The sequence below is a fragment of the Anopheles stephensi genome, chromosome 3, assembly GCF_013141755.1.
Source record: "Anopheles stephensi strain Indian chromosome 3, UCI_ANSTEP_V1.0, whole genome shotgun sequence".
NCBI classification, from domain to species: domain Eukaryota; kingdom Metazoa; phylum Arthropoda; class Insecta; order Diptera; family Culicidae; genus Anopheles; species Anopheles stephensi.
The window spans coordinates 43,484,595-43,497,772 of NC_050203.1; the positions used below are offsets into that span (position 1 = coordinate 43,484,595).

Sequence of the window (13,178 nt, forward strand, 5' to 3'; positions counted from 1 at the left end):
CGGATGGGATTTGAACCCATATCTGGTTTAGAATCTGATAATCCAACTGGGCTACTTTGCATTTTCAGCAACTAATGGTAATGAACTAATGGTTTGATAGGCTAGAGAATAGTTCCGACAGTATTTACACAAAATTTTTTGGAGTTGAAGTTTGGAGCTTTAGAAAAGGCTAGGAGAATACTAAGAAACAATATGATAGATCGTACTATCTCCTGGCGCTCAAACCCAACTTTGAGCTTGCAACTTCAGGAAACAAAAAATCGAGTGTCTATAGTCACTCAATAAAACCAAAGGCATCCGAAAACTCCTCACATTGTACATATTGTTTGTTGGATTCGGTTGGAACGCTTCTTGATATTTGGACAGTTGAAAAAAGCAGCTTTTAATACGTTCTGCAACGGGAAAATTATAAATGTCTATTCTCATTCTCATTCTATTACATCTCACTCTCTCCATAGATGTTGGTAGTTGGGTGTAAAAAAAGAGATAAAATCTAGGTTTAAGGTTGACGACTAAGCATCGATTAGCTCTACTAAACATCACCCGGGAATTCAGGTGCTGTGGGGTTCAACGTGTTTCTAGACTATACTGCTTCTTCTTTATCCTTAGCACTACAACTTCGAAAAGTCTCGGCCTGCAATTTCTAGCTAACTGTGATTTGATTTTACCCGTAACAAAATAGTCAGCCCTGCGTACGGGGAAGCAGTCTGGATGGGATTTGAACCACAGTCCTGCCATGCGAAGGCCGGCGCCGTTATCGTCTCTGCACTCTACTGCACCCAAAAGTCAATAATACTTAGCATTCTTTCAGAATGTATCTTTTAGAAAATTTATTTGCAATTATATTAGGGGCGAATGAGGTTTCAAAACCGGAAAGCCTATGTAAACAAACGATATAAAAAAAAAAAACAACAATTTCATACGATTATAGCTGCGTAGTTATTTATTAATATATGCGTTTTTCATATTTTTACAGAAAGTTTCTAGAAAGTAGCAGTGCAAGTTTATTACATTGGTATCGAAACATTAGGCGAGCAGCAGTTGATGGAAAGGTTCGTTTTTGTTTGTAGTTTGTTAACGAATACATACATATTTCAATTCTTGGGGTTTTCTTAAAAGATTCACAATATTAGAACGAAAGACAGTGTTGTTAGGTTACGTTATGCTTGGTGAAACATTTGTTGTTAAGAGTAAATGGAAATAGAGAGCAATACAATTCGGGTTTTCTGGTTTATAATTGAAAAGGAAAATTAAAAAAATCAATTAAAAAAAAACCGTCAGTAACGTTTTCCACCTTATTGTTCTTGCAAATCAGGCATAGAGATACACATGCTAAAACTTGTTGAAAGAAATGCAACTACTTAGTATAAACCGCGAAACTACTACAAAGTGAACAACTACTTCTCTCTTGCAATTCATTCCATGGCTGATGGAGAAAAGAAACGCTGAATCTTTTTCTCTACATTTGCTTTTCAGTTCAAGAAGCGCACTGCAGGGTATTTTGGGGGGAAAACTTGATCCTTGTCAATATTGCGTACCTTTCAATTAGTTTCACTGATTAGCTCGTCGCATATCTTTACCAATTGTTCATTTTCTTTTGATTTTTGAATCAACTGCTCGTTGATTGAAATTCGATACACTTCTTCCTTCTTTATCTGAGCCTTTAACTTTGCTGCTTCCTGGGAATGGTTACGGATAGCTTCATCTATTTTGGTGTTTGCACTGTAATGGACAAAAATACACAAGAAGAAAGGCATTAGATAATAAGAATTTTTGCTAACATTCAATTAGCTTATTTTATATATATATATATATATATATATATATATATATATATATATATATATATATATATATATATATATATATATATATATATATATATATATATATATATATATATATATATACAATTACTGTCATCTTTTTTACAACTACTGGGCCGAGCTTTTTTTGGTTACAGACAGGCCTATGGTAATTGCAAACAGCAACATTTAACATTAAAAGAAATAAAAAAAACTCTATTGTATAAAAACCTCTTTAAACTATCTAATCAACTATGTAACAAACATACGATTTGAAGTATCGATTTGGACTCTATCGAACGAAAAACAACATAAGCCACGGTTGTTTCAGCAAGTTCACGCTTTTTAGTACAATCTCCAACCATGGTATAACAACAATATTTTTAGTCACTCATTTTTACGCAGTGCTGAAGGACGCGAATGTTTTCCAAAAATTGTTAAATTGAACAAAAAGGAATAGAAAAAAAAGTTTTGACGCCATTTTCTCGATGTTAATTTTCCGATAAAAGTAATACGGCCAGGCCGTTCCTCATAAAAAAATCAACTATAAAGCTTGTACTCTGTCTGACATGAACTTGGTAACGACTGTGATGGGACGATATCTTAAATCCAAGCCGAATGTCCTAGAACAATAACAAGCATGCCTGAAAGTGATAACATTATCCGCCTGTTATTGCTTAATGATAAACAGCCAGGCCAACCTGAGTGTCGTGGGAAATGTTTTTCAGCTTAAAAATATATTTATTTTCAAGGCATGAAACAGTTATTCATGTGCCGTGGCCTGCAGGTTAATTGGAATAATAATTTGGTTATTAACATGATCCGCATATATCGAGTAATCCATATAAGACAAGAACATGCAAAATATTTCAATAAGTATCTTTTTCTAGCAGTCGAGAGCATCGGCAGGCGATCGGGTATAGAAATTAGAGATGTTTTGACGACCAGTGGCCTCGCATACATGAGGACCATCTTCCGATTCGCCAGAGACAACGGTCTTATCCTTTTATCCATTATCCTTTCAATCCTAAGACTTTCCCCTACATTCCTTTTTTGTTATTCGTTGTGTTGTCTCTGTCTTAACTGTTCTTGTCACGGGTGATCCATTGACGGAGCAACAGTATCCGGGGCCAAAGCCGACACTGTCGTAAGAAGGGAGGCAGACTTTTCTGCAATAGTGTTCTTCATCTCTGCCTAGCCTTGATGAGGCGGGTTCGGCCTTGTTCACGTTGGGTTCGGAGGTGGTCCTCGTGATTAGCAGAGACCCTGCTATTACGGAATGGAACTCGCCGATAGCTTCTGAACTCGGTGCTGGCTTGGTCGAGCTTGGGCTATCACTGCTGGGCAGTTTGAGGAACACTGTACCCAGGCAAATGTTTGTGCTGTCCAAATCGCTGTTTTTTTTTGTTTGGTTTTTGTTTTACATTCCAGATCCGATACACGGAAGGATGATCCGTTTACACACCACACTACCATCAACACAACACCGCCAGCAATAGACCCGGACCTAACCATTGATACAACTTCTACAATAGACCTGGATTTCCACACTGCAATCGCCACACACTCACAACCGAGCATGCCCGGGATAAGACTAAATATCAGGGAGGAAATGCCTTGGTAATTTCTTTGTGATTTTTTTGTTTTTGACTTTTATATTTCGTCAGCATATGCGGTGCTGACAATACGGCTTCAAGCCGTCATAATTAATAAATAAAATAAAATAAAATAAATATCATTTTCTAGCACCACGCTATTTTCTACAACTTAAGCGGTATTTAGGTGTGTAAATATCTATCGCTTTCAGGAGCTTTAAAACACAATTTTACATGTTTTATAACAACTACCAAAATCTTTTCATCACCCCACACAAATGTGTTAAAAGTACAGTTACGAATTCAGTTCCTTTCAACAAGTAGGCCTTTCATAAGGTTTTTTTAGAAAAAATTCTATGTACATTAACTGTAGCTACCTAAGCAAGACACACAAACAGGGTTTCACCACGCTTCGGGCTGGCCGAGGCCGGCAAAGACGCTGATCTCCCACGTCAAGCTAACAGAAGCAAGCGAAAATTAATACGTGTAGGTAGAAGCAGCAACGAGTTCATAAATAATTCCGAATAAATAATAAACGAACGTTAGTTTCTCAATGTAATGAACAAAAGCAAAAGCATTATTATTTGAAGGCCTGGGCGGCGACACCCTAGTTGATCTATACAAACATATTAAGGTTTTCCTGCAAAACAAGCCTTCATGTACAAATACAGGCAACCCTCTTACAATGAGTTTAAACTAATAGCTCGATATACAGGGTATTTTAAATGAAATTTGAAATTATTTTCATTTAGTTATGAAAACAATTTTACAAAGGACTGTTTTTACGTAGGCAAACAACGAATTTCAATTTGTTATAACTAATATTATCAGCAATACGCCGCACCGAATGAATAAAAAAGACGATATTACAGAACGATATATCATCAACTTAGAAATGGTAGGTCAAAGACCTCGTTACATTGAAGAACACCAAGATTGGATGTTTTTATATACAACAGGGACAAATCTTTAACACTTCCAGAACAAATGTTCATACATATGGGTTAACATTCTCATCGTCCTTTCACAAGAAATATTCATAAAAATGGGTTTACATTCTTATCACTAATAAACATTTGCACCAGACACAAGTAGAAAGGTATACACTAAAGGTATTTCTTGAATACAAAAAATATATAAATAAAAACGTTTACTTACATTTCCAGTTGACTCATAGCATGACTTTTCATTTTTTCATACCGTTGCTCTTGCGCTCTCAGACATTCTTCAAGCTTCATCACTTTTTCTAATAATTTATCCTCATTTTCTTTGTATTTGATTGCGTTCTTTTTCATGCGCTCATATTTCCTGTAAAAGAAAAGAAAAACAATTTTACAATACATTACTTACTACTGAATTAATACGTATACTTACGCATACAAGTTTGAGAAGGTTTTCTCTAACGATTCCAAATGCTGTGCGTTGATTTCATTATCTTGCTTTAAGGTTTCGCATTCCTCCTCATGGTTTCGGATTAAAACTTCCTTTTCCGAGATCAACTCGGCTATGGTTCGCTCGTACGCTTCAACCACGTTGCTGTCATGGATAGTTTAATGTTAGGAAATTACTTTAACACATCATCCAATTTCAATATCTACCTCATTTTGGAAATTGTTTTATCCTTCTCCGTGATACGCTTCAACATGCTTTCTTCTCTGAGTTCAACGTCAAGCATCTTTTTCTCTATTTCGGCAATATTCACCCTGGAACGATAAAACGATCACACTGTGTTAATGCGGCTTTGTACATTCGTCTGAAAACTTCTAAGATTTCTCCGAGTAGGTTTTGCGGTACCGACACCGACATGGCATGAGAAGTAGAAGAATATAGAAGACAGCCATCAAGACGAACGTAAAATTGAAGCATCTGTTTCTCGCAGGTTAAAGGTTTTGGTTCATTTCTATTGTTGCTTTACTGTCAAGATGATCAACTTTATAGAACTTGGTTTATTGTTACTTACTCTTCAGTTTTACATTTCTTTCCAATCTCAGTATATCCTTCCTCGTTCGGTGCCGATCGATCCTCACTGTTAAAAAAAAAGCGGAAATATATTATTATCGCTCGAGAGCAATTTGCGAATGGTGCGCGTGTACCTACCTCATGTTTAGTACGGCAATGTTTTGTTTTTCAGAATTCGATTCCGCAATCATATTTCCCGCGAGAGACGTTAAATCATCATGAGTCTAAAATAAAACATGATGCTCATAAACATGGACCTTTCGAAGTAATACTACCTACATACTTACACTCTGAGTGCCTGCGAAAATGACAGTACTGTTTAATTCTACTGTCTGTCCTGTAATCACTTCCAGTGCCGCTTGCTTTGCAGGCAATGGAGCTTCAATGTTTGGCTCCTCCTGGAATTGTCCAGCTGATAAATTTTCACCTTCGGTAAATGCTGTGTCGGTGGAGTTCAGTTCAGTCGACTGTTGAGAAACCGTATTATCGAGTGACACATATTCTGCAACAGAGTCCGAAATGTCCACTAGTGGTTCATTACGTTCCACTCTTTCACACTCTACAATTTTTGGTCCCACAGCACTGGTTGAAAGCAATAGAGTTTCCGAGCACTTTGACGATTCTCTGGTTTCGTTGCCTTCTGTAGTTATTGTTTTGTCGAGAGAACTATCACTTTCATTCTCCTTTGCTGAACAATTTGGATCTACAGTTGTATCAACAAGGCAACTTGATGTCTCGCTCTGGCTGTGCTTGTCCTTGGATTCGTCACCAGTATGATGCTCTAGCAGCGGTGTTAATGATGAACCGAACGTATTTTGCAGGAGAAGCGTGCTGTCTCCTTGCCGTTTTTGGCCGAAACGGTCGCTTTCGATGTTTTGGGACACTGATATCTGTTCAGCACTCCTGTTGCTTTCTTGAAACTGCGGAAAGTTGTTAACTAAAGCCAGACATGCAGCAGATGGGGTACTTTCGACGTTTTCGGGGACAACTCTATGCTCTGCGTTAAGGATAGTTTGCCGTCGCAAAAGTGGGTCAAAATTGTCCAGCACAGATTTTCTCGGTAGATTTGATGCGGATGGAGACGATGCAGAATCTAAAGCTGATTTTACCGTACTTGAAGAAGACTGCGAGCAACCTCGAGACAGTAAACAATCGAAATCGGCGGCCGAAAAGTTATCTGCAGATAGAGAAACAACGAAAGGAAACTTGCATTAGTTATTGCTCACATTTTACCGTTGTTCTTAACTCCGTACACGCTCGTGAATGTTTTGGGGTGATCGAAATTTCAATTAGTTTTCACAAGGCGAAAGTTTTCTTGTCATACAATTTTATCTCTCTTCCTATTGCATATGTATATATGAGCGACGATACAACTCCCGTCATGCTTATGAAGGCCACCCGTGGGAAATATGAAGAAGGGCGAGAACCTATGACAACCACCCTCACTGTTCCGTTTGCAATGCAAGGTTGGATACTTAACCAATATCGAAATACGGAACCGTTCAAACCTAACCTATACATTTAAAGAGCTTTTGTTTAAACGCAGCTGATGCATTTATTGCTTTTGTCTACACAATTGATTGTTATTGTTAAAATTGAGATATTGTTAAAAATTAAACTAATGAAGGGTTTTACGTGCAATTGAAACTAAATTGACAGACATGATCGCGGTCGGTTTAGAATGCGAATTGAGAACATGATGACAAAAGGTAAAAAGAACTAAGAAATTTGAGAGTGCCAAACTGGCAAGCACCTTCGCATAATTCTTGCATTTTCAACTTTTCACACATTCTTTGATTCCTGCGATCCTCGTTGATTTAGGATGAATTAAATATCTTCCATTAGGAGCGCACAACATTTCACGATAGAGACCGATCTCGAAATTTCCAACACAACAAATATGCACTATCGAAAACTTAATGTTTCAAGTAAAATACTCACATTCATTAGCTGGCGTAAAATGTTCTCCAACAAGGGAAGTGGTTGAAGCGGATGAAAGAACAGAAGCAAATTCCGATGCATCTTCCAGTGGAAACAGACATGCTTGAGTTTTTGCTTCGGTGGGAAACTCGTTAAGCCGTGCTTCACATACGTCCGTAAACATATTTTCCTTGTCTAATCCACAGATTTCAAGGCCATCTATGGTATGCATTAAATGTTCCTTTATACGTTCAATGGAATTGTTATTCCTGGCGATTATGTGGAACTGATTGCAATCTTTAGCATCTTGGAGCGGAAACCGTGCAGATTCCGGTCCGTTTTCACTATGTTCCGCCGGGAAGTTGCTGTTAAGTATTGCGTTTGCGTTCGGTGCATTAATTTTCCGTTCTGATCCATCACTGAGAGTGTTGCGGGAGCCGAGCCCGATCATCATGCCATTGTGTGATAATTGTTGCAATGCACTGTTTTCATGATCAGAGCATTCATGGTGTTCTTCATCACCTGTCATTCGCCAATGAGGGGATAGGGAAATGTTAATGGGTTTGTTTACAATGAATCCGATATTTCTACTTACAGATCATATCGGTTTCTTCGCCAGTCTTATCATCGCTGTACGAGATATCCATGCTCTCCATGTTTGCTTCTCTACGGTGCTGTAATTGTCTGAAAAACGAAAATACGAACATTTGGATTGTGCTTGCTGTTACTGAAGTGTTGCCAAGTTGAATAACGACGTCATATTAATTTATTTTTACACTCAAGGCACTTTTCAATATCATAGTCAGTGCAGAATGCGCAGCGCAAGTCGAAACATGTTTACCACCTACTGCGCATAGCTTCTTAAACGTAATGCGATTTGCAGAATACAGCAGACCTTCACACAATGGTCTACGGACAAGGCCTCAAGCTGTAAAGTAAGCTTCGCTCTCACCGGAACTTGCAGCTAAATCCCTGGAAGTAGAGCAACTTTACACTTACCAAAAGGATTAGTGTGGTGAACTTCTCTTTTGTATACAGGAGCTAGCTATCGAATCAAGAAAGATCGTTAACTTCGCGCCCAAGCGGTTTCTTTTTGTAAAGCGAAATCAGAATTCTTCAACACAGGTTATACCATTCTGGCTAAATTGACAGCAGCTGTCATTTTCAAGGTATCTAGAGGGAGGTTTATAGAACTGTGTACAGAATGATCCCAGAATCCTGCGAAACTTGAAATTTGTCATTGTTTTGAATTTCAAATGGGTTAAAGTCTGAAATAAGGGTTAAAGTAAGAAATGGCTAAGTCTGAATAGATGCCCCTCCACTCACGGCACTCACTTTTCTGAGGTAAGACCAAGGGAGTATATTTTTCCATTTTTATTATTTTTACATATGTAATAAAATTTATTCCTTTTTTATGGTACTACAAGCTCGAAAGGTATCGTACAACGGTACGAAGAGAGTCTGAACACTCTTTAACGTTTTGTTTCACACTATTTCGGGCTAAAGTCTGAATTGATGCCGGCCTCACTCACGGGCCCTCATTTTTACAAGTGAGTTACGCAAAAGTGTATCTTTTTAAGACATTTTACTATGATTATTTATTTATTTATTATTGATAATTATTATAAATTATTGTTACAACAATTTTTAACACTTTTTCATAACTTTTACCTAAATTTAAGGTAAATCAGTAGCGAAAAGTGAATGCCCGTGAGTTGGGGTGGGGGGGCATCTCACTCACATCTCACAGGAAGACGAATGCTTCAATCCAGTTCCAAGCACTTAAGTCATCGGTAACCACCATCTGTCACTGGATTTGTATTTGTTATTGGGCTGGATGTGTGATAATCGTTTCCAAAGAATTAGCGAAGTATTCATTAAAATCGTTTCATTTAGATATTTTGTGAGCAACCAGCAATCGAGCGATACGTAAAATACAATCATTGATGCATACATGCATCGACACCAGATCGTGAAATAAATGTTTCGTTTCATTCTTCCTAGGAGAGTGACACTATTGGGTTGTTGATGCGTGGCCAATTACTCACCGAGATAGATAACAAGAGGAATTTCGTGTCTTTGGCTGGTGGCCTTTAACCAGCGCAATGAATTTCGATCAATCCACACCATCCCAAAACAGAAGTGTTAGCACTAAATCAGTAAGCCAAACCTCTTCAACAGCTACAACCCCTAGTTCGAGTAATAGTTTGATAGAACCCTCGGAAGATTCCACCCTAAACAATGTCTCAAACCTATTCTACGGAGGAGAGCGTGTTGTACCTGGAGCCGAAACGGTAAGCTATTGGGTTGTTTATCATTACGCTAATCTTAAATGAACTTCGACTAAACCATCCTTTGCATAGTTATAGATACATTGGTGCTCCTTCTAGTAAACAGCCAAGCTGTGAATGTGGCGGTGGTTTGCACTGGGAAAAACGATTGTTTATCCTTTTTGTTTATTATTCGTATCATTCTGCTTTATCTAACCGTAAACGAATCATGAGCAATAGGCTAATGAACCGCAAATAGCCGTTGGTAAGCTGCAGTAGAAATATTTGCACGTTGAGCGCATTTATTATACAACTTTACTTTTGTGCATTTTTTAACGTGTAGGTTTCAAATATTTTAACGCACATTTAAGATAAAATCACTCGAACTATTTAGTAAAAAAAGTGTGCGCAGAATTTTAAACAGCCTTTAAACGTACTCTTTTTTTTGCACTCACCTTATCGTCCGGATACTTGTCTAGGCAAGTACGGCGTGCACAACGGCTGCTGGACGAATGTTTGATAATTTTCTTAATGGTGAATCATTTACTCTTTGAGTCATGTACTTTGATTCTTGCATTTGATTTATATTCTAATACGATATAATTATTAAATTTTATTGCATGACATAATATAGTTGAGACAGCTAAAAGGTCTGGGCGTTCTATTCGAATTAAAAAAAAAGGTATTGAGAATTATTAAACGCAACTAAGAGCAACGGTAAAATGGATAGCTTTTGAGCGGCTTACGCTGATCATAAATCGTAATAATTCTCTAACGGAGGCATTAAAAAACAGTACAATATTATTGACAACAAATAATAACTCGTGTGCTTGTTTGCTGCTTGTCTTTTCTTTCATATACAGCGAGAATTTAGCTTTCGAGAATTATGGGCGTTTACTGGACCCGGGTTTTTGATGTCGATTGCTTATCTGGACCCAGGGAACATTGAATCGGATTTGCAGAGCGGAATAGTTGCCAAGTACAGCTTGCTATGGGTGCTTCTAGGAGCTACACTGCTAGGACTAGCAATGCAACGTTTGGCGGTGAAGTGCGTAATGTATCAAGGGTTGGGAAACGCTTTTTTAACCTAACCTCTCTCTCTCTCTCTCTCTCTCTCTCTCTCTCTCTCTCTCTCTCTCTCTCTCGATGTTTTTGTCGACGATAGAATTGGAGTTGTTACCGGATTAGATCTAGCGGAGATGTGCCATAAACAGTACAAAACTGTGCCCCGAATAATACTATGGCTAATGGTGGAAGTTGCCATTATTGGGTCCGACATGCAGGAAGTGATTGGAACAGCAATTGCTATCTATCTTTTGTCGTACAAACGGTACGGTCGCGGTTTCGTGGTTGTGAATATCGCACGCCTTTCGCTAACATATTTCCTGTTATTTCAGTATACCTTTGTACATAGGCGTGCTGATTACTGTGCTAGACACGATGTCCTTTCTGTTCTTGGACAAGTATAAATTGAGACGGCTGGAACTGTTTTTCGGGTTTCTCATAACCACGATGGCTGTATCGTTCGGCTATCAGGTAATTGCATTTGCATGTGTGCAAATGGGAATTCAACTCATTTGTTTTATGCTCAGTACATCATTAGCGATACACCGCAAATGGAAGTAATTAAGGGCATGTTCATTCCCTGGTCATCCGACTATCGGCCCGGTACACTGTTGCAAGCTGTTGGGATTATTGGTGCTGTCATAATGCCACACAATTTGTACCTGCATTCAGCGCTTGTCAAGGTAGTCGATGGTTCTTGTGCAATTGTGGTTCAATCCTTTAACTATTCTATTGCATTGGTTTATTCTCAGTCGCGCGAAATCAACCGAAACGAAGTACGCGAGGTGAAGAAAGCCAACCGTTATTACTTTATCGAGGCTACGATAGCGCTTGCTGTCTCGTTTTTCATAAACGTGTTTGTAGTTTCTGTCTTTGCCCACGATTTATATGGGAAAACTAATCAGGATGTGGTAAGTAGAACGGGCAACAGAAGCACGCTCAACTAACTGTGGCTAAACGTGCAAAAGGCTAATAATTCAATAATCGTTACAGATTGATAGATGTAGTAATTCCTCTTTTTCGGATGACATTCTACATGCATTTGACGCGAACAATGCTACAGCAGATATTAATATCTACAAGGCGGGTTTGGTGCTAGGATGCTTTTATGGTGGTGTGTCAATGTACGTTTGGGCGATCGGAATACTAGCGGCCGGTCAAAGCTCCACGATGACCGGCACGTATGCAGGACAATTTGCTATGGAGGTAAAATATCGTAGCTCTCGCTAACAACACAGAATAGATTTCTGGGTCTGATGAATTTTTGTTTTGCTTTGGTAGGGTTTCCTTAACTTACAATGGGCGCGATGGAAACGGGTACTCTTCACCAGAACCGTCGCCATAATGCCGGCCTTTTATGTGGCTTTCTTCAGCAGACTAGAGGATCTTACCAAGATGAACGACATTTTGAATGCTGTTATGGCGTTGCAACTTCCGTTCGCAGCGATACCTACTGTCGCTTTTTCTTCAAGCGTGGGTACGTTTTCGTTTACATTACATTTTATAGATTACAATTTCTGAAACATATACATTTCTTTACAAAAAACACACTCTCACCACAACAGCACTAATGAAGAAGGAGTTTGTGAACGGCACGTAAGTATATGGGATCTTAAGGTGCTGCGCGTGGAAACGCATACCAATGATTATGTTTCTCCTTTACAGCATAGAGAAAGCAATCTCCATCGCTCTCAGCTTCACTGTCATTGGCATCAATCTGTATTTTATTATTGCCAACCTGCAGCAAGTAACGCTGACCGCTGTAATGATCTTTGGCGTCGGTAAGTTCGAATAGCTGTAGCAAATAGTACACATTTCACTAAATTAACGCTTCTTATTCTTCTTCCCAGTCCTCTTCGGTACGTTCTATATCGTTTTTAATATTTACCTTATTTTACATATGATGGTACATTTAGGTAACAAAACGCTAGCGACCAACTCGGTGAGTGAAATTAAATGTTTAACAGATGTGCGCAAAGCAAATATACTAATGGTCTAATGAATCTCTTTTGTAGTTCGTGAAACGTTACATCTTTGATGATGTTAATTTGTTTTCAAACATGGCCACGATGGATAATGGCTTATGATCTTAAGGGCATAGCAGTGAAGTCAGCCGTTAGCACATCTTGCGTTGTTTAATTAGATGAAATCCATGTAATGTGTGTCGTGCCTTAGAAGAGAAGTGATTTTTTACACTTCTTGTATTTCCGTTAGGTTTTATGTTAATCCAGTAGCTTTGTTTATAATAAAAGGAAACAATGGATTATAACGGATAATAAGGGCTATATGTATAATAAGGGCTGTGCAATAAACAAATCAGTTACTGATAATCATATGTAAATGTGTCACATCGTAATAAAAACTTCTCAGAAAATTGTGTACGTTTTGTGATTTGTTTCGTACTAGCATAGATTTAACTTTTGCACAACTTTTTTTCATTCCCGTTCTCAACTAAATTGGCTGTAAAAACCAATATAGAACACTAGCAAGTGCATATGAACGAAATAAAACAGAACTAATGTTCAAAGGATGTAAATCCCAGATGCGGTTTAAGCAGTAAACTG

The 13,178-nt window shown here is 38.3% G+C and overlaps 2 protein-coding genes across 6 annotated transcripts; one reads left to right on the forward strand and one right to left on the reverse strand.

Annotated features, from left to right (window-relative positions):
• Positions 1-925: 925 nt before the first annotated feature.
• On the reverse strand, positions 926-8,438 carry LOC118510940. Its single transcript, XM_036053377.1, has 10 exons — positions 8,279-8,438; positions 7,875-7,963; positions 7,301-7,801; positions 5,647-6,536; positions 5,498-5,583; positions 5,361-5,426; positions 4,999-5,103; positions 4,775-4,936; positions 4,559-4,708; positions 926-1,722 (listed from the first exon to the last, which is right to left on the reverse strand). The coding sequence occupies exons 2-10, from the start codon at positions 7,933-7,935 to the stop codon at positions 1,542-1,544; spliced, it is 2,202 nt and encodes a 733-aa protein (XP_035909270.1). The 5' UTR covers positions 7,936-7,963; positions 8,279-8,438; the 3' UTR covers positions 926-1,541.
• Positions 8,439-9,055: 617 nt separating this feature from the next.
• Positions 9,056-12,964, forward strand: LOC118510947 (protein Malvolio). 5 transcript variants are annotated; one of them, XM_036053386.1, is made up of 13 exons: positions 9,056-9,156; positions 9,284-9,573; positions 10,413-10,597; positions 10,715-10,879; positions 10,947-11,085; positions 11,142-11,297; positions 11,367-11,525; positions 11,608-11,820; positions 11,896-12,091; positions 12,180-12,210; positions 12,280-12,395; positions 12,465-12,556; positions 12,630-12,964. In XM_036053386.1, exons 2-13 carry the CDS (start codon positions 9,385-9,387, stop codon positions 12,699-12,701), a joined length of 1,713 nt encoding a protein of 570 aa, XP_035909279.1. In that variant the 5' UTR covers positions 9,056-9,156; positions 9,284-9,384; the 3' UTR covers positions 12,702-12,964. The 5 variants fall into 5 exon arrangements, with proteins under 5 accessions (XP_035909279.1, XP_035909281.1, XP_035909278.1 ...); XM_036053388.1 differs by having other exon boundaries at positions 9,072-9,149; XM_036053385.1 differs by having other exon boundaries at positions 9,089-9,208.
• Positions 12,965-13,178: the final 214 nt, after the last annotated feature.

What these genes read in the sequence shown, in the direction of transcription:
- LOC118510940 (XM_036053377.1), bottom strand. Translation starts at nt 7,935, where the DNA reads ATGGAGAGCATGGATATCTCGTACAGCGATGATAAGACTGGCGAAGAA. An exon ending in TTTTACGCCAGCTAATGAAT is followed by an intron (nt 6,537 to 7,300) that starts GTGAGTATTTTA and finishes CTCTATCTGCAG; the next exon opens with ATAACTTTTCGGCCGCCGAT. An exon ending in TTTTCGCAGGCACTCAGAGT is followed by an intron (nt 5,584 to 5,646) that starts GTAAGTATGTAG and finishes GTTTTATTTTAG; the next exon opens with ACTCATGATGATTTAACGTC.
- LOC118510947 (XM_036053386.1), top strand. Translation starts at nt 9,385, where the DNA reads ATGAATTTCGATCAATCCACACCATCCCAAAACAGAAGTGTTAGCACT. An exon ending in ATGCAACGTTTGGCGGTGAA is followed by an intron (nt 10,598 to 10,714) that starts GTGCGTAATGTA and finishes TGTCGACGATAG; the next exon opens with AATTGGAGTTGTTACCGGAT. An exon ending in CAGGACAATTTGCTATGGAG is followed by an intron (nt 11,821 to 11,895) that starts GTAAAATATCGT and finishes TTGCTTTGGTAG; the next exon opens with GGTTTCCTTAACTTACAATG.